The sequence below is a fragment of the Urocitellus parryii genome, chromosome 9 (genome assembly GCF_045843805.1).
Source record: "Urocitellus parryii isolate mUroPar1 chromosome 9, mUroPar1.hap1, whole genome shotgun sequence".
Classification (NCBI taxonomy): domain Eukaryota; kingdom Metazoa; phylum Chordata; class Mammalia; order Rodentia; family Sciuridae; genus Urocitellus; species Urocitellus parryii.
In genome coordinates, this window is record NC_135539.1 from 90,354,272 (window position 1) to 90,378,498 (window position 24,227).

The following is a 24,227-nucleotide window of genomic DNA, read 5'->3' on the forward strand; positions in this document are numbered from 1 at the left end:
CAAAGAAAGGCCATCAGTAGCTGATGAATTATATAACAGATAAGCTTTATATAGTGAGATTTCAGTTACTTACAATATCTGAGATGAATGATCTATAAGAAACAGCAGGAAACAGATTCTTATTGGCTTGCAATGTTAGGTTTTATGAACTCAAAAGAGCTTTTTACAGTTCTAAGAGTAAAGTAAATATTACCCATGAAATATGCATCACTCTTCTAGAACAATGAACAATACCATATTCCCATTCTAATGGCCCTCTTGATTTATTATGTTTATTTATATCGAATAAAACTATTTGCAAAGAAAAACAGTCAGCAAGATTCAATCCATAAACCATAGTTTTCTGCCCCTGTGGTCACAGGAACCTTTAAGAATATATTTTAGCAGAGATCTCACTGAGAAGAAGTATTCCCACTGCCTGAATTCCAAAGCACAGAACAACTGGAAAGTTCACCCTTCCTCTACTACACCATCTCATTCTTGATTTAGACTGCTTACATACTAGCCCATTTTTAGGACCACCTTGTTCAGCTACCTATTCCAGGAATAATCTTCCAATTAATTCTACTAATTCTTATTATGTTAGTTTCATTTTGCTACCCACAAGACTTGAGAGACTTGAGAGCACAGTTCTAGAACCCCAATATCACTCTTACCAAAACCCTATCCTGGATACAGGCTGCTTTCATAATCAAAACTGTGATCTATTTCCTGCCTTGTTTTGTCTGTCTTAATTCTAATTCCTTGCCCTGATGATCTGTGACATACTATTTGAACTTCTAGAACAGTTATTTTCTTCCTTATTCATTTATCAAGTACTGATAAAAGAAAGGGCTGTATGTTCAAGGTCTTGGTGAACCCTATATGGAAATAAAAAGTCTGTACAGACATACTACTCCTGTCCTCAGGGAGTTAGAATGTGGCCTTAAAGGACATATGAGATTTTCACTGATAACCACAGAGGAAAAAAATATATGCCAAGCAGAAAGCCTATCATAAGGTTTAAAAAAAAAAAACAGTGTTAAGTGCAAGGTTAACACATCAGAAGTTAAAAACTCTAGAATGCTATTGAGGAAAGTTTCTCTATGCCAAAGAACATTATCTATGTTCTCAGAGAAACTATGCAGAGTGACTAACTATCACAAGTTCAAAAAGTAGTTTCTCCATATGCCTCACTGGGATGTAGAGCAGTGAATGACACTCCTCAAGTAGCATGAGGAGTCCACCAGATGGAAGATACTCCCCTTTTCCATTCTCAAAGGGTTTAAAACTTTTCTGCCCACTAGGTACTAAAAAATATTTTTTAAAGAAGTCCAATAAATTTCTGAGTGTCAATAAACAAACAAAACATGAAGTATCAAAGAAATCTTAGGTATTGGTCCAGCCTCTATCACTATCTTGAAAAATTACCTCAACTTTTTAAATCTCTAAAATAGATATAATATTAGGTAACTTTCAAAGTCTCTTCTAGCTAGAAATTCTAAAAGTACTTGGGAAAAAAAAAAAACTCCAGCTATTTTTCCAGATAAGTGATTAGAACTCAGCTGATTTAAATCACTAGAGTTTTAGACAGTAGAATGAATGAATGAATTGGATACAACATTCCTATGTTCATATATGAATATGAGACCAGTATAATTCTACAGTATGTACAACCACAAGAATGGGAAGCTATACTCCATGTGTTTCAAAATACACTCTGTTGTCATGTACATCTAAAAAGAACAAATAAAAAGTTAGTTTTAAATTCTCATAATTTGTACTCCTCACTTCTCATAAATTTCATAAATTATATTCCTATTCCGAAAGTATTAGATTAAGAAATAGCACTACTGAATTATAGAGCTTACTAAATTTTATATTTATACAATACAATAAAACCTTTACTTAGTAGAGTCCCATTTTCAGATATGGTAACTCATATGAGACTAACCCTCCTATGTATGAAATGTTAAAATCTTCACAGAATCTGAAAAACAACTACTTGAAAGCAATAGAAAGCAGCAAAAGCTGACGGGGACGGGGGAGTAGGGGGAGCTTCCTAAATTTGACGAAAAAACATGAAATTGATCAAAAGAGCTCAGTAAATTCCAAACAAGATAAACACAAAGAAAATAATGCCTACGTATATCATAGGAAAACTGATAAAAATGAAAGAAAAATATTCAAATCATCCAGAGAAAAATGATATAGGGAAACATTACTAAAATAACAGCTGACTTCTCATCAGAAACAATGGCATCCCAAAGAAAATGAAATGACATATTTAAAGTGATGAAAGAAATAACATTATCAAATTAAAATTCTATATACAGTGAAAAAGAAAACCTTCAAAAACAAAGATGAAATAAAAACATTTCAAAATGAGTTCACTGGTCACCAATAATTATGCTCTAAGAGAAATTCTAAGAAGTTCTAAGGCAGAAGGAAAATAATCCCAGATAAAAACTGAAATCCAAAGGAAGAAATTTTTAAAACTATAAATAAGTATATAAATATGAAAGGTAATATTTCCCATAATATTCCTGATAAGACATACAAATAAGCAAAAATTATATCATATCATGGGGATATAATATGTAAGAGAACAAGAGCACAAGATGGGAATAAATGTAACTACAATATTGCAAGGGTCTTATATTTTACCTGAAATAAAATATTAATCCAGTATAGAATGTGATAAATAAAGGATGTGTAGCATTGTAATCTCAAGAGAAGGGTTTCTGAACTTCTCAACTTCGGCACAGTGACATTTTTCAACTGGAAATTTTTTGTTGTGGAAGATCATGCTGTGCATTATAGAACATTTAGCAGCAAGTTTTAGACTCTACCCACTAGATGCCAGTAGCAACCTCATATCATGTCAATTAAAAATGTCCCCTGGGAATGAAAATCACCTTGGTTGAAAATCATTACACTAGAAGAGCCACTAAAAAATAAATACAAGTTAAAAGAACAGAACATCATTTCTCAGTTTTTTCCTTGGTTCACACCCAACGACCTCTTTAGACATTTTCTCCCTAATTACTGTACCTCCTCTTTGATCTATTTATATAATGTGACCCATTGGAGAGCCACAAACAATTATACCATCTAAGTTTTCTTTTTTACTCTACTCTAAGAACAATTATTGCTCTTTGAGGGAATTATTATCCTTACTGAAAATGCATACTGACAGAGGTTCCTGTGCAATAAGTGCAATACTAAAAAAAAACAAAACCTTCAACTAACCCAAAAGAAGGCACAAAGTTATAAACAAAGGCATTTTTTCCTAAAGAGACTAACAAAAAATATATTATACAACCGTAGACTAGTTATGGTTTGGATCTTAAATGACCCTAAAGGCCATGCACTAAAGGCTTGGTTGTCAGCGTTGGCACTATTGGAAAATGGTGAAACTTTTAGGAAGTTAGAAGTTAGATAAATGAGGATGTGCCCTTGAATGGAATACTGGGACCCCAACACTCCCAACCCCCTCACCCCACCTCACTTCCACTCATTCTCTTCTGTCCTTCATGTGTAGTTTCCTCTGCCATGCACCACTCCCATGATGGACTATCCCACACTGAACCAAAGGCAACACAGCCAAGCAATCATGGACTGAAACATCTGACACCATGAGCCAAAAAAATCTCTCCTCCTTTTAAGTTATTTTCTCAGGTATTTTGTTGCAGCAATGAGAAGCTGACTAACAGAAAATCTACTTTCAACTATATCAATAACAACATTTTAAAAAATTTTTTAAATTTAAATTTTTTTTAATTTTTAAACATTTTTAGGAAGAAGCATAATTAAGACAATTGTAGACAGATAAATAGAATATTTAAATCTAAATATTTACTAAATATTTTTGAGGCAAGAAAACAAGAAACAAAGAATAAATGACATGAAAACTAACCCTATCAATAATTTTATTAAATATGAATAGTCTCAACAATGCCCAATTAAAAGGTGGACTGTCAAATTAAATTAAAAAAAAAAAAGCAAGACCCAAACATATGCCATCTACAAAAGAAGCAATTTAATACAAAATGCTGACAGGCTGAATATAAAAAGACATTTGAAAAAGACTTGTTACCAAGTCTGGAGTAGTTATATTAATATCAGACATATGAATTTCAAAACAAAAGAGTATTACCAGAGACCAAGATAGACATAAGGAGAAAAAAAAACAGTAGTACATCAGTAATAAATTAAGATGTATCTATTAACACAGCTTCAAATTATATAAAGCAAAAAGGCAGAAATAGTGAGAGAGAAACAGATAAACTCATAATCATAGCTGGAGATTTTTAACACCCTCTCAATAAGTGATTAAACCAAAGGGGGGAAAAATAAACCTGTCAGAAATTATATAGAAGGTATGACCCACTAACAACCACCTTGACCAGGCTTTTAAAAAAAAAAAACCCAAAATAGGCAGATCTTTCCATTGGACAAAAAGTAGAGCGTCCAAATAACTGAAATCCTACAAAGAAATTTCTGTAAATATAACCAAATATAGAAATCAATAATACTGAGATATCAAAAAAACCCCTACATATCTGAAATTTAAAAACATTATTTTAAATAATCCATAAGCCAAAGAAGAAATCAAAAAGGTAAGTCAGGAAACTTTTGCACTCAACAATAATAAAAATACAATATATCAGCCAGCCATGGTAGCACACTCCTATAATCCCAGTTACCCAAGAGGCTTAAGCAGTAGGATTTCAAGTTTTAGGGAAGCCTGCACAATTCTATGAGACCTTGTCTTAAAATAAAACAGGATGGAGACATAGCTCAGTGCCCCTGGGTTTAATCTCCCAGAACGGGGGGGGGGGATTATTAAAATGTATAAAACAGTTAAAAGCAATATAGTAAAATTAATCTGTAGCTTTTTTTGAAAAGTTAAAATGAATCACTTATTTCTACCTTAAGAAGCCATAAATATACAAATTGAAATAACAAAGAACAAAAGCAATGACATAGGGGGAAAAAGGATAAAGAAAGTTAACAAAGCAGGGCTGGGGTTGTGGCTTAGTGGTAACCCATTTGCCAGGCATGTGTGAAGCACTGGGTTAGATTCTCAGCACCACATATAAATAAATAAAATAAAATAAAATAAAAAATAAAACAACTAAAAGAAAATATTCAAAAAAGAGAAAGTTAACAAAACAAAAAGTTAGCACTTTGAAAAGCTAATAAAATGGATAAGCTCCTACTAAGATGATCAAAAGAATATAATTTGCCAATATCAGACTTCATTAAGCTGATATATTATTATAGAGCCTGTAAAACTTTAAAAGAATAGGGGAATATTAAGAAAATCTTTTTTAAAAAATCTTTATGTTCAATAAAGATAAACAACTTGGAAGAAATGACAATCCTTGAAAAATATAGATTTACCAAATATAAAATGAAACAATTTGTGAATAATCCCATGCCTATTAAAGAAAACAAATTCATTATTAAAACTCTTCCCACAAAGAAAGTGCTAATGGAGATGGATTCACCAATAAATTCTATCAAACATTTAAGGAAGAAATATAATCTATCTTATGTAAATTCCTTCAAAAATAAAAGAGGCAAGAATATTTCCCAAGCTATTTGTAAACTACAGATCAATACTCATAAATGGATGGAGGTGATGAAAAACATAATTCTTAGCAAGATATCAGTAAATCCAAACTAGCAATATGTTTTTGAAAATACATGACAGGGACTAGGAATGTTGCTCAGTGGTAGAGTGCTCGTCCTAACTTGTGCAAAGACCTTGGGTTCAATCCCTAGCACCACAAAAAACAAAATTTAACAAACAAGCAAAAAGTATATGACAGCCAAGGTGGCACATGCCTATAATCCTAGCTACTTAGGATACTGAAGCAAGAGGATCACAAGTTCCAGGCCAGCCTCAGCAATTTAGCTAGAATCTGTGTCAAAATAAAAAGTTAAGCATTTGCCTAGCATGTACAAAGCCCTGGGCTCAACCTTGCACAAAAAAAAAAAAAAAAAAAAAATCAGATGGGATTTATTCCAGCAAACATAGGCAGGAGATCTTCTGGAAAAAAAAAAAAAAAAAACGGCCATTAATGATAAAACAAACAAACAAAACCCCACCCAAAACATCAACTCTCAGCAAACCAGGAATAGAAGAGACTTTCTTAACCTAATAAATGGCAGCAAGAGAAAAGTAGCAACAAAACAGCTAATTTTATGGTACCAAGGGGGTAAGATAAATGTTTTCCCAATACAAAAAAAGGCAAATAAATCACTCTCACCACTTTCACTAAATATTACACACACAGATTCTACCCCAGGGAAATACAATTAAAAAAGAAATTAAAAGTATAAAGATTAGAAAGGAAGAAACATTAACTGTGGATATTCACAGATGACTTGACCATCTATGTAAAAAATTATGAAAGTAACTAACATTAAGGGTTGGGGGTATAGCTCAGTGGTAAACTGTTGGCCTAACATGCACAAAGCCCTGGGTACCAATCCCAGCACAGCGGGGGGGAAAAATGTAACTAACATTAATAAGTGAGTTAAATGAAGCTGCAAGTTATGCATCAATACAAAAGACTCAAGTGACTGGGAAGAGCTAAGTGTGTGTAACAGCAACTTTACAATTCTATAACTAACTCTCAACTGCATATAAAAGCTTTTCACTTGACGGTTCTCCAGATTAAAATTTTCAAAATGAATATATGGAAACTTTAAGAAAAGTAAATTTCATATTACTGTAAATACATTACTTAAATCGAAGAATTTCAATGCCATTAGAAAATAAATTTAATTTTCCTATGTTTATCCTTCTTTTATAACCTCAACAGTCAAAGTGAGCTTCTCTAATTTACTATGTGGTTTATACAGTCACTAACACAGCTCTTTACACTTAATGGAAAAAGCTTGCTGATGAGTAGTAAACAGGAAACCACACTGTCATTTTCTTTTGCCTTAATCACTTTATAATTTGTTTCCAGTCACTTTGAGAATAAATATGAACAAAAAGAACACAAGTATGTACACAGAAAAGGAGAAGGAAAGGACCTCAGACTAAGATAAGCACACCCAAAATGTGTTTGTTTTCCGCAACAACTTAATTAAATTTTACTAGACCACAACAATTACACACTACAATAATTTGGCTCACAATCTATATGTTGCCAACATATATTTTGCACAACAGAATTAAGTTGTCTTGTGAGACAATTTATAAACATAAAAAATTTCTAGCTTAGAACTGCCAGGTACTAACACTCTGCTTCATCTAAATAAACCATTTCATAGAATATAAGGCAAATAGCATTCAAAGGACAAACTTTATGGATATCCCTGAACTGGAAACCATAAGTAATAAGATAAACCAAGAAAAAAGTTGTTTAAAAGCTCAAACTGGTTACATACAAAAAACACAATAGTTCAATTTGTTTGATATTATTACAACAAAAAGTGTTAAGTGATTAACACATACATGCAGCATTTTCAACAATCAACATGTTTTTCCCATAGTTCCAACAACTAGGGAGGCTGAGACAAGATCATTTAAGCCCACAACTAGCCCCTGAAACACAGCTAAACCCAATCTCAAAAAACAAATCTGGTTTTTGTTTTGGGCTTTTAATAAATAAATAAATAAATAAATAAATAAGCCACCTTTTAGATTTTTAGAGCTGCAGTTTTAAAAAAGTCACATCTTTAAATGATTAACAAATAATACATGAGATTTTAATTTGTTATCAAGGAATTGACTTTCAACATTTATAACAGACTACATAACACTATGGTTTGGATGTGATTTGAATGTCCCCCAAGCACGTACTGTGACTGGAGATTTGGCAAGGTAGTAGAAATTTTGGAACTGGGTCCTTAGGGGCAAGCCCTTTGCAGGTAGTGCCCATAGAACCTCTTTAGTTCTTGCAAGAGGATTATTACAGAGGGAACAAGCCCATCACTTCCCATCCTTCCTCTGATCCTGGTTTCAGATGTGATGGCCTACACTGGCCACCATTACCATCTGCCATCCACCATGAGACCTTCAACAAAAATGAGCTCATGCAGATGCTATGCCACTGAACCTCCAAAATATGTGAGCTAAATAAATAAACACTTTTCTTTGTAAAATAGTTCAGGTATTTCATTATAGTATTAAAACACTGTATTTCTTTGGTTTTAAAGAAACAGTATTATTAAGCAAATAAAATTTTAGAGATTATAATAAGCCTGTGATTAATATTACTGCAATCTGCTTAATTTTACGATTTAGACCGTTAGAGTTTAAAAGGTTAACTTTCCTATTTTATTAATGAACTTTCTTCCTAACAAATACTACCACTGGCCATAATACAACTAAGCAAGAACAGATCTATTGAGTTATAGACTAATTTTTGAACAAGATAATTTAATAAGAAGGTTATAAATATGCAGATGCCACCTATGATAATGGGCAGCAAAGTTGTAAAATAAGAATCTCCTAGGTCAACCAAGGATAAAAATACAAACAATACTTTTTTTTTGGGGGGGGGGGTACCAGGGATTGAACTCAGGGGCAGTTCACCACTGAGCTAAATCCCCAGCCCTTTTTATTTTTTTATTTCCAGACAGCCTCACTAAGTTGCTGAGGCTAGCTTTGAACTTGCAATCTTCCTGCCCCTGGGATTACAGGTGTGTGCCACCACACCCAGTGCAATAATACTTTATTCCATGTCTGATACATGAATTTTTTATTGTTATTTCTAATACCAACAATACTGTGTTTGTAATAGTATCTCAATAAATACAATTTTTTCAACTGCTACAGAAAAAATTAGTTTAATTATTGACATATTACTAATAACCAAGATTAGGTAAGCATTTACCCATATAATATCAATAATTAAAACTTTTATTTTCCTTTTCCAAGAAGGCATTTACTGAAAAGCAAATTATTCAATTAAAATCAGACTGTATCTAGACAGGAGCTAATTGAAAATAATTGGTCCAAAAACCCTTTCCACCTGCTCCTCACAACCTTAAGATCCAGGAATACAAAGAGTTCAAAAAACTTAACACAAAAAAAAAAAACCCAATTAATAAATGGGCAAAAGAACTAAATAGATACTTCTGAAAAGAAGTACAGTCAACAAATGTATGAAAAAATGTTCAACATCTCTAGCAATTGGAGAAATGCAAATTAAAACTACACTCCAGTCAGAATGGCAATTATCAAAAATTCAAGCAACAATAAACATTGGTGAGGATGTTGGGAAAGGGTATACTCATACATAGTTAGTTAGTGGGACTGCAAATTAGTGCAACCACTCTGGAAAACAGTGTGGAAAAACCTAAGAAAACTAGGAATAGAATCACTATATGACTCAGCTATCCCAATCCTCAGTATACATCCAAAGGATTTAAAATCAGCATACTACAGTGACGTAGGCACATCAACATTTATAGCTGCACAATTCACAATAACTAAGCCATGAAATCAACCTAAGTGCCCCTCAACACATGAATTGATAAAGAAAATGCGGTATATATACACAATGGAGTATTACTCAGCTATAAGAGAATAACTTTACGGCATTTGTGGGTGAATGGATGGCACTGGAGACTATCATATAAGTCACCCCCCCACAAAAAAAATCAAAGGTCAAATGTTTTCTGATATGCAGAAGCTAATCCAAAATGGGAAGGGGGGTATAATAAAAAGAGGAATAGAAGTTTGTAAGATCAGAGGAGTAAATAAGAGGGAGGGATGGGATAAGGAAAAATCGGTGGAATGAATCTGACCTACATATATGAATATATCACAGTGAATTTCACCATCATGTATATCCACAAGACACTAATTTAAAAATATGTGTGTGTGTGTGTGTGTGTGTGTGTGTGTGTGTGTGTGTGTAAACAGTAGAAAATCAATAGAAGCTAGGCGCAGTGGTGCAAACCTGTAATGCCAGCAGCTTGGGAGGCTAAGACAGTAGATCACAAGTTCAAGGTCAGCCTTAGCAACCTAGGAAGGCCCTAGGCAACCTAATGAGACCCTGTCTTAAAAATAGAAAAAGAAAAAGGATTGGGGTGTAACTCAATGATTAAGTACCATGGGTTAAACCAAAAAAAAAAAAAAGAAAGAAAAAGAAAAATCAATAAAGTAGAGAGAAGGGAATTAGAAGGGGAAATACTAGGGACTGAATCAGAACAAATGATATTCCATGCTTTTATAATTATGTCATAGTATATCCTATTCTCATATATAACTAATTAGAACCAACAAAAATATATATTTACCAAAAAATGGGCTTCAGGAAAAGTACTAATATTCAAAGAAAGGACTACAATTATAACTTTCCCCCCTTTGGGTTCTGGAAATTAAACCCAAGGCTTCAAGCATACTAAGCATATGCTCTATTAATGAGCTATACACTAAGTCACAAATTTTTTTATAGCTTTTCCACATCAATCTCCTTTATTAATAAATAATTTAAAAACACTTCTGTACACAAATTATCTTGTAGTGCTTACAACCACACCTTGAGGCAGATATATCTATTTTCAAAGAAGTTCACAAAAATGCAGGTGATAATAATCTGCCTAGGGAACATAGACAGTAAATATTATTAAGCTATTTTAGGAAGAAATTTTTCAAACCAAAAATAGAACCAAACAACAAGAGGCTATACCATGAAATTTATTTAACTAAAACACAAAATAATACTGAAAAATATCTAAAGGAATAAATTAAGAATAGTAGTCAGAGAAAAAATTTAAATTTCATTTCCCCTAGCAGTCCACCTAATGTTTTCAAGAGTATTGATATTACCATCACAAATCCTAATTTAGTCAATCTAACTTGTCCTAAATAAAGAAGAAAACTATAAAAATAGAGGACACTACCAGTAAACCCTCTCCTTCTCTCATAATTATACAGGCAAACAGCTATCATCAGACACCTGAAGAAAACTAGCATCTCCAAAAAAAGCACCACAACAAACAAATTGAAAGTCACTCAAAGTGGAGAAAAATCTCCAAAATTTTGGAGCTGGGCTTGATGGCCCACACCTATAATCCCAGGGTCTCAGGAGCCTGAGGCAGGAGAATCATGAGTTCAAAATCAGCCTCAGCAACTTAGTGAAGCTCTAAGCAATTCAGTGAAATTCTGTCTCTAAATAAAATATGAAAAAAGGGCTGGGGATGTGGCTCAGTGGTTAAGCATCCCTGGGTTCAATCCCCAGTATGTACTAACAAACGAATGAATGAATGAATGAATGAATGAATGAATGAATAAATAAATAAAAACCTAATGAGTATCCTAAGATTAAAGATGATAGCTATTAAGTGCAGGTGACTATGAAGTACAAGCAGTTCCCAAATATATAAATAGCTGAAGTCAATAATTTAATAGGGATAGAAGAATCAAGAAAATTGTCCAGAACCAAAGTTTTTCTTTCTTAAAAAAAAAAAAAAAAAAGTTTGGGCTGGGGATGTGGCTCAAGCTGCAGGCGAGCGGCCCAGGTTCGATCCTCAGCACCACATACAAAGAAAGATGTTATGCCCGCCGAAAACTAAAAAATAAATATTAAAAAAAATTGTCTCTCCTCTCTCTCTCTCTCTCTCTCTATCTCTCTCTCTCTCTAAAAAAAAAAAAAAGTTTAAATGGTAAATCAAAATTTCAAAACAATAGACTGCTTCAAAGCCCAGAAAAGAGTACATAAATACAGAAACTATACAAAGGAAGAAATTAAAAAAAAAAAAAAAAGGCTGGGGTTGGGGCTCAGCAGTAGCGCACTTGCCTGGCATGTGTGAGGCTTTGGGTTCAATTCTCAACACCACGTATAAATACATAAATAAAACAAAGGTCTATCAACAACTAAAAAAAGTATTTAAAAAAGAAGAAGAGATATAAGAGATTTCCTAGAACAAAGAAACTTCATGTTCAAAGGTTCCGCCAAATTTTTTACAGGATGAATAAATAAAAGACATTTCACTTTAAATTTCCCAATTCCAATGATGAAAAGGCACAAAAAGTCTTGAGAAAACAAAAACAGGTTACCTACATAGAAATAATTCATTTGAGCATCAAACTTCTTATCAGTAAAACTGGCCACTAAAAGGCAATGAAATACACCCTTCAAAATTCTGAAGGAAAACATATTTAAACTTGAATTCCACACCCAGTCAAGTTCCATATGGGGGGGAGGGGTGTGAAAGCAAAAAGGATGTTTTCAAACATTATGCTAACAAGCACTCACACACAGTCCTCCTGAAAAATTAATTCAGGAGGTACTCTAGAAAACTAAATAAACACCCTCCTACAAAAACAAAAAAAAGAAGAAAAAAACACATGAGGTTCAAAAAAGCCAAGAACTTATTTGAGAAATAAATTAAATAATGTGACAGCTGAGCATGATCTCCAAAAAAGTCAATTCATATTAGAACTTCAATGAACAGTATGATTAAAAAGCTAATTAACTGAATGATTAGGATGAAGTCATGCTCTCTTCTACAAAAAGGGGGGAAATATGGCAATTAGAAAGTAAAGGAAAAACAGTCATGGTTTAAACTAGAAGCCAAACTAAATTAAGACTGGCACAATTTTGAGTACCAATAGAATATAAGAAATTCCTTCTTTCCCTAAGAATCCCATCATACAACATTTTTAGCAATATGTATTACTTACATAATTGTAACATTGTTTACTCCTTTGCACAGTCGACAAATATATACAGTAAATCTTGACAAAATATGTGTCATAGTTGACATAAATTAAGAAGGAAATATGAGGAATTCAAGGGAAAGATGGCAAGGGTTCCTAATTTTTCACAACCTGTAAAGTGCAAGTTTATAGATAACATTCGAATATTTTCTAACGTGGTCCAACAGCTTGACATTTAACCATAAAGTCAACCAAAATTTAAAAGGGCGGGGACAGGTGTAATAGGTATTGAAAGTTCTTCATTTTTCAGAATGAAAACACACAAGATTAGGTAACAAGAGTTAGCCACAAATAAAGTTGAATGTATAATATACCAATTAGGATAATGATCAGGAGAAGAATTTTAAAATCTAAAATTACTACCTCTGAGAAGAAAAACTGAAGAGGTAAAAGGATCTTCCCTTTTCAATCTATACCATTCAGTACTATTCAAATTCTCACATATATACAACTATTCTCAAACACACACACACACACACACACACACACACACACACACACAATTCCCCTTCTCTGAAATTCAATGCAGGAAAAAAAAAAAAAACTAAAAGAGTTCTTTTTTTTTTCTATATTCCAAGCACTAGATACTAACCTTTTACATGCTATTTCAGACAAGATAAAATTAATTAGACTAAAGAACCACCCTAAAAACATAAGGACATAGTAACAGATCTACATTTATGTTAGGATTGTCAAATATAGCATATTCTGGGACTGGAGTTGTAGCTCAGCAGTAGAGTGCTTGCCTTGTACATGTGAGGCACTGCATTCAATTTTCAGCACCATATATAAATAAGCAAATAAAATAAAGGACCATCAAGAACTAAAAATATATATATATTAAAAAATATATATAGCATATTCGTTATCTCATTTAGTCCTCACAACATAAACTTTAGAGATAAGTAAAATTTTAAAAGGTTTATGTTATTTGCCATCCCCCAAAAACCAAGGTATGAAAATTAATATAATACACAAGTTTTAAAATTTTTTTAAAACCTTCATAAGGCACTAAAACCTGGAAATCTGAAAATGCTTTCCAAATTTATGAAAATAACATTGTAGAAAAACTTAACAACAAATGGTCAGCCACTCTGGAAGACAGTTTGGCAGTTTTTATAAAGTTAAACATATACTTCTTATAAATACACACTTACCATATGATTCAGCAATCTCATTTCTAGTTTATTGCCCAAGACAAATAAGAATAACATACGAAGTCATGCACTCATGTATTCATAAGCAGCTTTATTCATAATAACCAAAAACTAGAAAAAGTCCAAATGTCATTAACTGTTAAACATGTTATAGATAAAGAGTGATATTTCCAAACCTTGGAATACTACTCAACAATAAGAAAGAACAAACCAATGATATTCACAATATGGGTGAATCTTAAAAGTATTATGTCATGTATACATATATGATGTGGTGATGAGAAAAAGAAAAAAGTGTGTCACATTAGATTGGATACAGAGAAAGGATGGGAGAGGAAGGGTGGAGTAGGGAGGATAGGAAGGGCAGCAGAATAGAATAGACAATATGATTGAAGTATGTACATTCCATGTATGTATTATATATCAAAATGCATTCTACTGTCATGTATGACTAAAAAATAAATAAATAATTTTTTTTAAAAAAGTATTGTGTCATGTGAAAGAAAACACGAAAGACTATGGATCCCATGATTCCATTTAAATGAAATTCTAGAAAAGTAAAATCATCATAAGAAAGCAGATTAGTGGTTGCTAGGGTTGAGGGAATGAATGAGGACTATGACTACAAAGGGACGTGAAGGAACTTTTTGGGGTGATGGATATGTTCTGTATCTTCAATGTCTGTTACACTACATTTGCTGAACTTACCAAAGTGTAACTTAAAATTGTTTTATTTTATTGTAAGAAAATTACAACTCAATAAGGCTGATTTAAAAGTTCAATAATATACAATCACATTTAACTGCTGACAACAGCTTTTCAGCATAGGTATCAGCTATAAATCTTCAAAGAATATGAAAATCAGTATTTAAGAGGTACCTTTAACCAGAAAACAGGAACTAAAAAGTCCTAAAAATGGCAGAGTCTTCATCCTACTCAACTTAGCCATGTGAGTAAACAGTAGTTGCCTAGCAACTAGTCTAAACTCTAGATTTCTAATAAATACATTGTCTACATAAGCAGGTAATCTCACAGATAACAAACTAAGCTTTATATTAAAGAGTTCTTTCTTTAATAATAATAATAATGAACATTTTACTTTGAGCAGTAAATACAAAAAATAGATAATGAAAAATAAAAATATAAAATTAAAAATCCAAAAAGCACAACTTCTCATTTGGCCTTTTACCTCAAGACTTTACAGATTTAATTTATGGAACTGTTGATTCCATGAGTTTGTTGGTGACCCCTCGCCCCTTAATTATTTTAAGTCCTTCCTGTGCCACCATCCAAATTTAACTGAATACTTTTATTTATATATTTACATATCATTAAATACATATAAGACCTCGCCTACATATTAAATGACTCTAAAGCTATCTGTGGACACCACAGAAAAATATAGCACTAATATGCATGCACATAATGTACCAGAAAGTCAAATCTCATTTCATAACTAAACCATAAATATTAAAGTCAAGAATTATAAAGAAATCCCTAATAAACAAAATCCTTACATACATGTTATATATCATTTCTCTCTTACTAGACAGCATGTTTAAAAATTTCAGGAAAAAGAAAGATCAACTTCTAAGACACCACTCACTGTTTAACACGCTTACCAACCATATCATTTCGATTTTGTTGAGCACTTACCCCTCTTCTGAACCCAACCTTCTTTCACAATGGTAACATCGCTCATGATGGCTCCCCTATGAGCCCCAAACTTGGAGAAATGGTACTTCGTGGTATCAGCTTTAGGGTTTGGATTCTCTGCTGCTGCTGCCCTTCCCACTCTCTAGTGATGACTCAGCCTGGAAGGAAGTATTGAAGAAAGATTTTCTTTTTTTTTCCATTCTTGCAACTCACATAGCAATAACAAACAACTAATTCTTTGTAAATGTCTTCAACTTGCCTGACCTCACATAAAAGTCTAGCTCTTCAAACTGCAGAGCTTATTTATTAAATATTTCTATAATGAATGCACTTCCCTGGTCTTATGACAGATTTAAAACGATAGCGAAACTTTTAAATCTAAGAGATTACAATAAAATATGTCTTAAGAAAACCACTGTCACACCTATACAAAAACATAATATAGAAAATTTGTGACATGTATCTGAAGTGAAGAAAAGATAAAATGAAAGTTAAGTGGCTTACATCTGTTAATTCCAGAAAGTTAAGGCAAACCATTATGAATATTTTTAATTGCTGTACTTTAAGAAAATATGATGTCCTAAGAAACTAATGTTTATGTATTCTTACTCAGCCTTATTCCAGGAAATATTTTAGGTAGATTTACAGTAAGCACATAATGATAAATCATTTATTTTTTAAAGGACATGAAGAAAGTGAAACAAAGAGGATATGAAAGTAGAAAAAAATGAGTATTCAAGATGTACTAAGCACTGTTATTGGTGCTTACATTTATCATTCTCAGATAATCTTCACAACCCTCTTATTCATACTGTTAGGTTGGTGGCGGCCAGGTACTATTAACTATATTTCATAGATGGGGAAAGTGAGGCTGGCAGAGATTAAACAGCTTACTGGAGTTCTACAGATCTAGTAAGTGATGGGAGTCCAGATATGAACCCAAGCTGACTGACTTCAGAGTCTGCGTTTTTAATTGAAAACTACATAGTCTTAAGATAAAAGAAAATCAGAGTAAAAGTCTTTGTTTATGAAAGATGAGCCACAAATTTCAGGAAACACAACAGGTTTAAATATTTATAATAAAAATGGAAAAAGTTGCCCAGAAAGAATTCAATGCCTCCTAGGACAAAAACCAGAAATTCATTTCATGGGTCTTCTTAAGATATCATAAAGTGCAATAATTAAAAGTCCTTAAAAACATCCTTATATATAGTGGTGAGTTTATAGGACTATTTCTTATTATCCCTCTCAACCTAAAAAGGAGTTAAAGGACAAAACTGCGTCACAGCATTTCCACATTTCCAAAGAAGTGGTTCCAGCACACTGATGTTATAGTAGTCCAGAAACAAAAGTATAAATTTTAGATAACCAGAAAAATGGATGTACAGACTATATAACCATACTATCTGTCAACTTGTTTTTATTATTTTTTGTTGTTGTTGATTGACCTTTATTTTGTTTATTTGTATGTGGTGCTGAGAATTGAACCCAGTGCCCCACACATGCTAGGCAAGGGCTCTACCACGAAGCTACATCCCCAGCCCACTCAACTTGGGTTTTGATTAATAAAACATAGCAGTTAAGTTTAAGATCAGACTCCCTAAATAGTATTGAACTAGATTACAGGTTTTTCTCCAATGCAAATTAAGTGCAGACAGAGCCTAATCATTTAGCAATCAAGAGTCAAGACTAAACATCCTCTGAACTGCCTGACTAGCCTGACAAAGGCTCTGCAGCTTAAAAGAAAACAACCTCTTGTGCCATGGTACTGAAGGCAATACCCATAGGTTGGACCAGGACTACTCAAAATCATCATAGGTATCTGCTCTTGTAGAGTCAAAAAGGGTATTAAAATCTAGGCTTGTTTTACCAAAATATGTTTAAGAGAATACTAAATTAGAGAAATTCTGGAAAATAAAAAAGAAGTTGGGCAAATAAGTTCAGGAAATTTCTACAAACCACATCCTTCTCAAAACATCACTAGCAATGCATTAAATGTTCTAACATGTATAACTTCTTTATTCCAGCAAAGCCTAAACTAATACCACCATACAAAATGTTCATCTAATTCAAGATCAGACCCATTTCACCACTAAAAATGGCACATCCCAACCCCCAAAAAAGCCTGCAGGAAAGAATCTAATCATCATTTTGAGTTCTTTAACACCCTAAAGAACCCAGCTACGTAACACAGATCTAGGTAACTGAAAGGGTTAACTCATTATACTACATAAATAATAAGCTAACACTGGGAAACACTCAGGCAAAATGATGTCTTCAAAAGATCTGTGTGGTAGCTCTTCTCTTTGACAGTACTTGTAGCAAGGGGTCCCACATCTAGTAAAGCCATCTTTTTGTGTGTTTATGTGGTGCTGGGGTTTGAACCCAGGGCCTTGTGCATGCGAGGCACTCTACTGAGTTATATCCCCAGGTCCGTAGTAAAGCCATTCTTTGTGACTATAAAATTACATAATCTAAGTTCAAGAGAATTTTACATCTTATTATTCTTGACAGTGAAAGTGGACAAAAGATCAGGGAAATAATTAGTAACAACAAAAAATAAATATCTAATAAACATATACTTCCTATTAAAATAATTTGCATTATGATATCCTTATAAAGAACACCAAGAAGTATTTTCAAAATTGAAAATAAGTGGACATTTTATAATCGAAATCTTAAAGCTGGAAGGATTTGTATTTTAGAGTTGAAGAAAAAGAAGTCAGACATATAACATGACTTGCCCAAGCTCACACAGCCACTATATGGGAGAACCAAGAGTAGACAACCAGGCATATATGTATGCTTTTTCCACTGGCACTGCCTCTTCAGTACAAAACAATAAAATGAAATACCCAGATCAAACTAAATCAAGAAATTTTGTTTTTCAATGAAGTAGTTTCTAAAAACTATTTTTTTGGATAAGTTTTTTTTTTTATCAGTGTTTGTGTAAAATTTAAGCTGCTAAAAACGTACATTAAATACACAATCTTCCGGTCAATAATCGTAATATTCAGCTTTTAAAACTGCTTCTGGATACTTATTGGCTAAAATAATACCTTCTTCAAAGAACTTAAAAGATGTCATAGGTCAAAAATAAGCAACAAACTATGGTCTTACCCCAAGTCATCTTTCATGTTACTAAAAACACTAGTCTATCTTATAAGATGAACTGGAACTTTTTTTTCCCTAGAGTACAGCAAACCTCCTTCCTACACTCCTAATTTCTATAGAAATGTGTTCTATCCAGTGAGTCAAGACAAAATTTGGCTTATTTTTCTTTTAAGCCTATTGCATTAAACATTTCACTGTGGACAATCTAATTTTTCCTATTCTTATAAAAATGTTTCACACAAAATTCATGGCAGATTCAATACAGAATTAATACAGAGCAGTTACATCAAAGGTATCTTCATTCAAGACTATCTGAAGAATTTAACAATAATTATTATATTTGAATGCCATTTTATAATGTACAAAATATTTCACATTTTTATTTCACTTAATTACAATATAAATTAGTAAAGCAATTTGATAGTGCCAGGGACTTAGATTTTCAACAAATATGGAATAAATGAATGAGTGAATGAATGAACAAAAATGCAGCTTTAGATAACTAATTTTAAAAAGAGGCTACCTAGGTGTAGTGTTGCACACCTATATTTCCAGAACTCAGGAGGCTGAGACAAGATCACAAGTTTGAGGCCAGCCTCGGCAACTTAGTGAGGCCCTAACCAACTTACTGAGACCATGTCTCAAAATAAAAACTAAAGAGAGCTGGGGATGTGGCTCAGTGGTTAAGCATCCCTAGGTTCAATCCCCAGTACCAAAAAAGAAATAAAGAAAGAAAAGAAGCAAACCACAGCTTAAGCAAACAAATACTGTAAATCAACAAAGACAATGGTTTTATGCTATATTAAAAACAAAACTGAATTTAAACATCCTGGAATTTAATATGAATTTACTATTTACATTTATGTAAATAATTCAAATTATAATATTCTTTCCTATCCTTTAAAGTATGTTTCCTGCAAGATGAGTGTCAGAATGAACCCAACTACTATGTGTAACTATAGAGCTCTTAATAAAATAAAAAAGATTAGCTGGAACCTTGCCATCCATTTCCTAGAGAACAAACTTCACTTCTCTCCTACAATCCTAACTTTTAAAGATGTGTTCTATCCAGTGAGTTATAAATGACAAATTTTGAATTTTTCTTTTAAGCCTACTGCATTTAAGCATATACCTATTCCATTAATTGCAAGGAGTAGAACATGTTAAAACTATTCTTATTTGACATTTTTTTTTTGGACAATTTTTGTTTTGATCATCAAGCTCCAACTCCAAACAAAATAAACATCAATACTACCCAAAAATTATCATGGGGAAAAAAAGAGGAAAGAACAGCCTATTTGCTCAATGATATTTTTTAATTTTTTTAAAAGAATATGTTTACATATAGCAATCAACCATGCAATGTTAAGCAATAATTAAACTTCAACTATGTGTTAGAATATCATTCACTCAAAAAGTATGTAATATACACAGAATTACTCAGTCAACTATATATTGATTTTCTACTCTGTGGCAAAAATGATATTGAATTAAGGTAAGTATTTTTAAAAATATTTTCCAAACCTACATCAAAATCTGTCATCAAAGATCTTTCATTTATAAGACCTCATTTGATTCTACAAAAACTCTGTGCAGTAGTTAATGAATCCACAGTATTGAATCTAAGAAAACTATGACCAGTAATGCTGACATTTCCCCACAGTTATCATAACAAGCTAGTAACAAGTAACAAGAGCAACCACCTACAAGTGAGGTCATCTATCAATTTGATATGCTTTCTATCCATTAGTAAGATATGAACTCTCAAATATACATAATTAACATTTGTAAGTAGTTCCGAACAATTTTTATACCATATTATCTTCCAAAAGTACAAGAGCAAAATGTTTTAAACTACATAAAAAATTTAATAACTAAAGTATCACAAATGAAATTATAACAGAAGACTAAAAGTAAGTTGACATACAGTCAAAAGGTGCCTCCAGCAATTCTCTTTCATACAAATAAGAACAAAACTTCATAGGATAATAATTTCCTATATGTTAATTTCTAAGTTAAATGTCAGAATACAATTTAATAACTTTTTCTAAACTATAATAATTCTTAAACTTTGGCTATAATGCTGTCTGAAATGTACTTTTTCTATCACAGTTTTTATATACTGTATATATGCTAACCAATAAGAATAAGAACAACTAATGTTCAAATACAATGAAATATTGCTATTTAAAATACAAATGATGGTCAAAAGTATCCACAATATAATTCTATAGTTTTTTTCTGATTTCAAGAAATAGGTGAAATTAATACATGCCATAATAAATACATGAGAGTATATAAAACTTCTAATTCTAAGATAGTCTTTCCCTTTTGAGTTGCTACGTATTAAAAAAATATATATCATATTCAGTCAGAGGCCCGGTGGCACATGCCTGTAATCCAGCAACATAAGATCACAAAAGTTTGAGGCCAGATTCAGCAATTTAGTGAGGTTCTAATTACTTTAGTAAGTCCCTGTCTCAAAATAAAAAATAAAAAAATTAAAAGGGCTAGGTTGTAAGTATAGCTCAGTGGTAAAGTACCCTGGGTTCAATACCTAAAACAAAACAAAACACCATATTACATTCAGAAGTAAGTTACATAAACCATGTACTATTATTTTGGATTTTTTTCCTCTCATCAGAGCGCAATAATACACTTAGTGGAACATTCTTAAAGCCCTCTATCAGAGATTCAGATTGTGATGGTAAAATACTTGAATAGATATAACTTTCAGACATAATTATCAGTTCTTTAAAACTGTCACTTCTATAAAATACATCTACAAAAACTTAAAGCATTTTTTCCTTTTTAGGGCATTTTGAGTGCCATTTAACCAATATGTCCATTATTAAAATTATCAGTTTGTGACTAGGTGATATATTTAATATTCTAATTTAAAACAATTAGGAAAATACTCATCAGATTCCTTTGCTTCATGAACTAAACCACTAAACAAGAGCCAGGCTTAGGGATGCATTCCTGTAACCTCCACTTACTCAGGAGGCTGAGACAGTAGAATCCCAAATTCGAAGCCAGTTTGGGCAACTTAGCTATGCCCTGTCTAAAAATAAAAAAGGGCTGGTGACATAGCTCAATGACAGAATGCCCCTGAGTTCAATCCCCAGTTCCACAAAAAAACAAATAAATAAAAATAAACAAGCTTCTGATAAATTATTCCATTTTTTTTCTCATAAAAAGTGTCCATTTCTCATATAAAAAGTGTTACTTGTCTCTATGTGAAGGCACCTTGATAACCTAGGTTGAGGACTACCAAAATATCTTCAGTTATAGCTGGCCACATATTTCTAACATACATCTAAAATCTGATTTGGAGACCATTTTAATCATAAAATAAAATCTATACATACACATTAATACAATTAATATATGGTTCAGTAAACGCCAAAATCATCTTAACAATTTTACCCCAGGCTTAACTGAGAGTTAACCAGTCAAGTCTGAATCCTATAACAAAGTTCATCACAATTGTACATTAGAAAGAGCACTGGACTAACCAAAAAACTTGGTTCCCTGTTCCAGACTCTGCCCTACCCAGAGTAATGCTGTGTAAGATCCCTTTAATTCTTTAATTTCCTTAGTAATAAAGTGTTGCATTAGATGAGCTATTTGAATAGCTCATAATTCTTCCAGAACTAACATCTGATTTCTCAAAATTTATTAAAAATCTGTTTCACATATAGATGGCATCATAAGTGACAGTATCATGATTTTACATAATTCTTGTCCCCAAGAACTGAATAAATAGTTGGGAAGATAAAGCATCAAACAGCAATTCAGACAAAATTTGGTCTAAACTACAATATTGGCAAAACATCCCCCAGCCACTCAAATATAGTCAGAGGCTTTCCTCTAGGGATGAAAAAAAATCTAATTTTAACATTCTCTGTGTCTTCCTTCAGTAAATCCTTCTATTTTCTCTGCAGATTAGCAAAATATACTCACTTAGAAATGTAAAATATCTAGTTGAGTAATAAATATAAGCAGAGGACTGATAAAAAGCAGAACTAAAAAAAACACACCTATAGTTCAAGAACATATTAATGTAATTACCAAATACTATTTGTAGATTACCTGGCAGGAGAAATGAGTTTATATTTAATCTGATGAAAGACTACAACGTTAAAATAAGATGTGTAAGCAGTAGAGGCATTCAATTTGGCATTTAAAACAAATGAAATGAAAAAGAATGTTAATGGGTCAGTCAACACACTTCTGTTTTTTACTATATTGATTCTGTGAAGCTTATTGTACATTATGCAAATTTAAACTCTAAGAATTAACTCTAAAAATAGGCACAAATAAGTTAGAGAAGATGCTAAAGAAAAAGTGTTCCAGAATCAGGAAAAATCAGATTTTTTTATGCCACAGTAAGTATTTTTCTCACATGAAAATCACTTTCAAAAGTGTATCAAGAATTGCTGTGAAGACAAAGTGAATTAATACATGAAAAGTACACATAGCAGTGCCTGGCACATGACAAATACTCACCAAGCACTAACTAGCATTAACTGGAAATTGGAATCTAGACCATGACAAAACATCTGTTAACATCAGAAAATTCAGGCTACCATTCCAGAAAAGTGTACATTGTGTGAAACCAGGATTTTTATAATACTAATACACATACTGAAATCTGGAGTTGAGGAATAATTTTAAATGATTTAAATTTTATAACACAAATTTTCTACAGAAATTATCTTAAAAATGCAAGCCAAATTTCTAGAATAATTTAGTCAAAGCAAAATGAAAATGGTTTTTCTGTCCTTGCACATTGTTATTCCAATCTAAATAGTTTTAAATTATTTTTAATGCTTCAGACTGACTCATACTTTAAAAAACAGATCCTATCAAATCAAGGTAAAGATCCATTAACATATTAATAGCAAGTGTATCTTAATCATCTCAAGGACAAATTCCTGAACAGGTATTAAAAACCAAGCAAACTGTAACTACCTATCTTCATAAAAATATGGAAAGTTTAAATAAAAGGTAAACTTCCACAAAACCAATTTATAGTTCCTCTTTTAAAAGAAGCCCCAATGGTTGGAAATTTTCATGTTTAAATCAAAAGCTAGAGTTTAAAGAATCTTAAATTTTTACTTTGCATATTCCATTTTCTCAAAGTTTAACCAATACTTTTTTTTTTTTTTTTGGTTTGCAATGATTCTGAAAACAAATTCTTTCTCACTATAGCAATCTTCTGAGTAAAATATAAATATTTAAAATTTTTACTCAAACCAGCCCCCAGAACAACATTCCACTCTAATAATTTGTTAAATGAATAAAACCTTAAAACTATTTTACAACTATTTTATGTATAAAATTACATAACCAAAAAAGTCCAAAGCAGACCTTTAAGTGTTCTGACATACAGAACAACTAAGGATCAATGTCAAGATTATTAAGCTAAATATTAATTTTAAGTTGGAAGACAATTCATTAATCATTACAGAAAGGCTAAGCATGGGAGAGAAAATGAATATGAGTAACGGTGCCACAAATTTTTTGGCATAATTAGTATGTACTTTTTAACTTTAAAATATTGTAGGAAAACATACCATAGAAAATACACAATACAACTGAAAACTAACCACTAC

At 32.2% G+C, this 24,227-nt stretch overlaps 1 protein-coding gene across 1 annotated transcript in view; it reads right to left on the bottom strand.

Moving 5' to 3' along the window:
- Akt3 (AKT serine/threonine kinase 3) overlaps positions 1-24,227 on the bottom strand; it is a 269,991-nt gene that overhangs the window by 243,816 nt on the left and 1,948 nt on the right. Inside the window, exon 2 of the mRNA XM_026390718.2 lies at positions 15,493-15,650. Coding sequence (XP_026246503.1) covers positions 15,493-15,538 — 46 coding nt within the window. The 5' untranslated portion in view covers positions 15,539-15,650. The remainder of the gene's footprint in view (positions 1-15,492; positions 15,651-24,227) is intronic.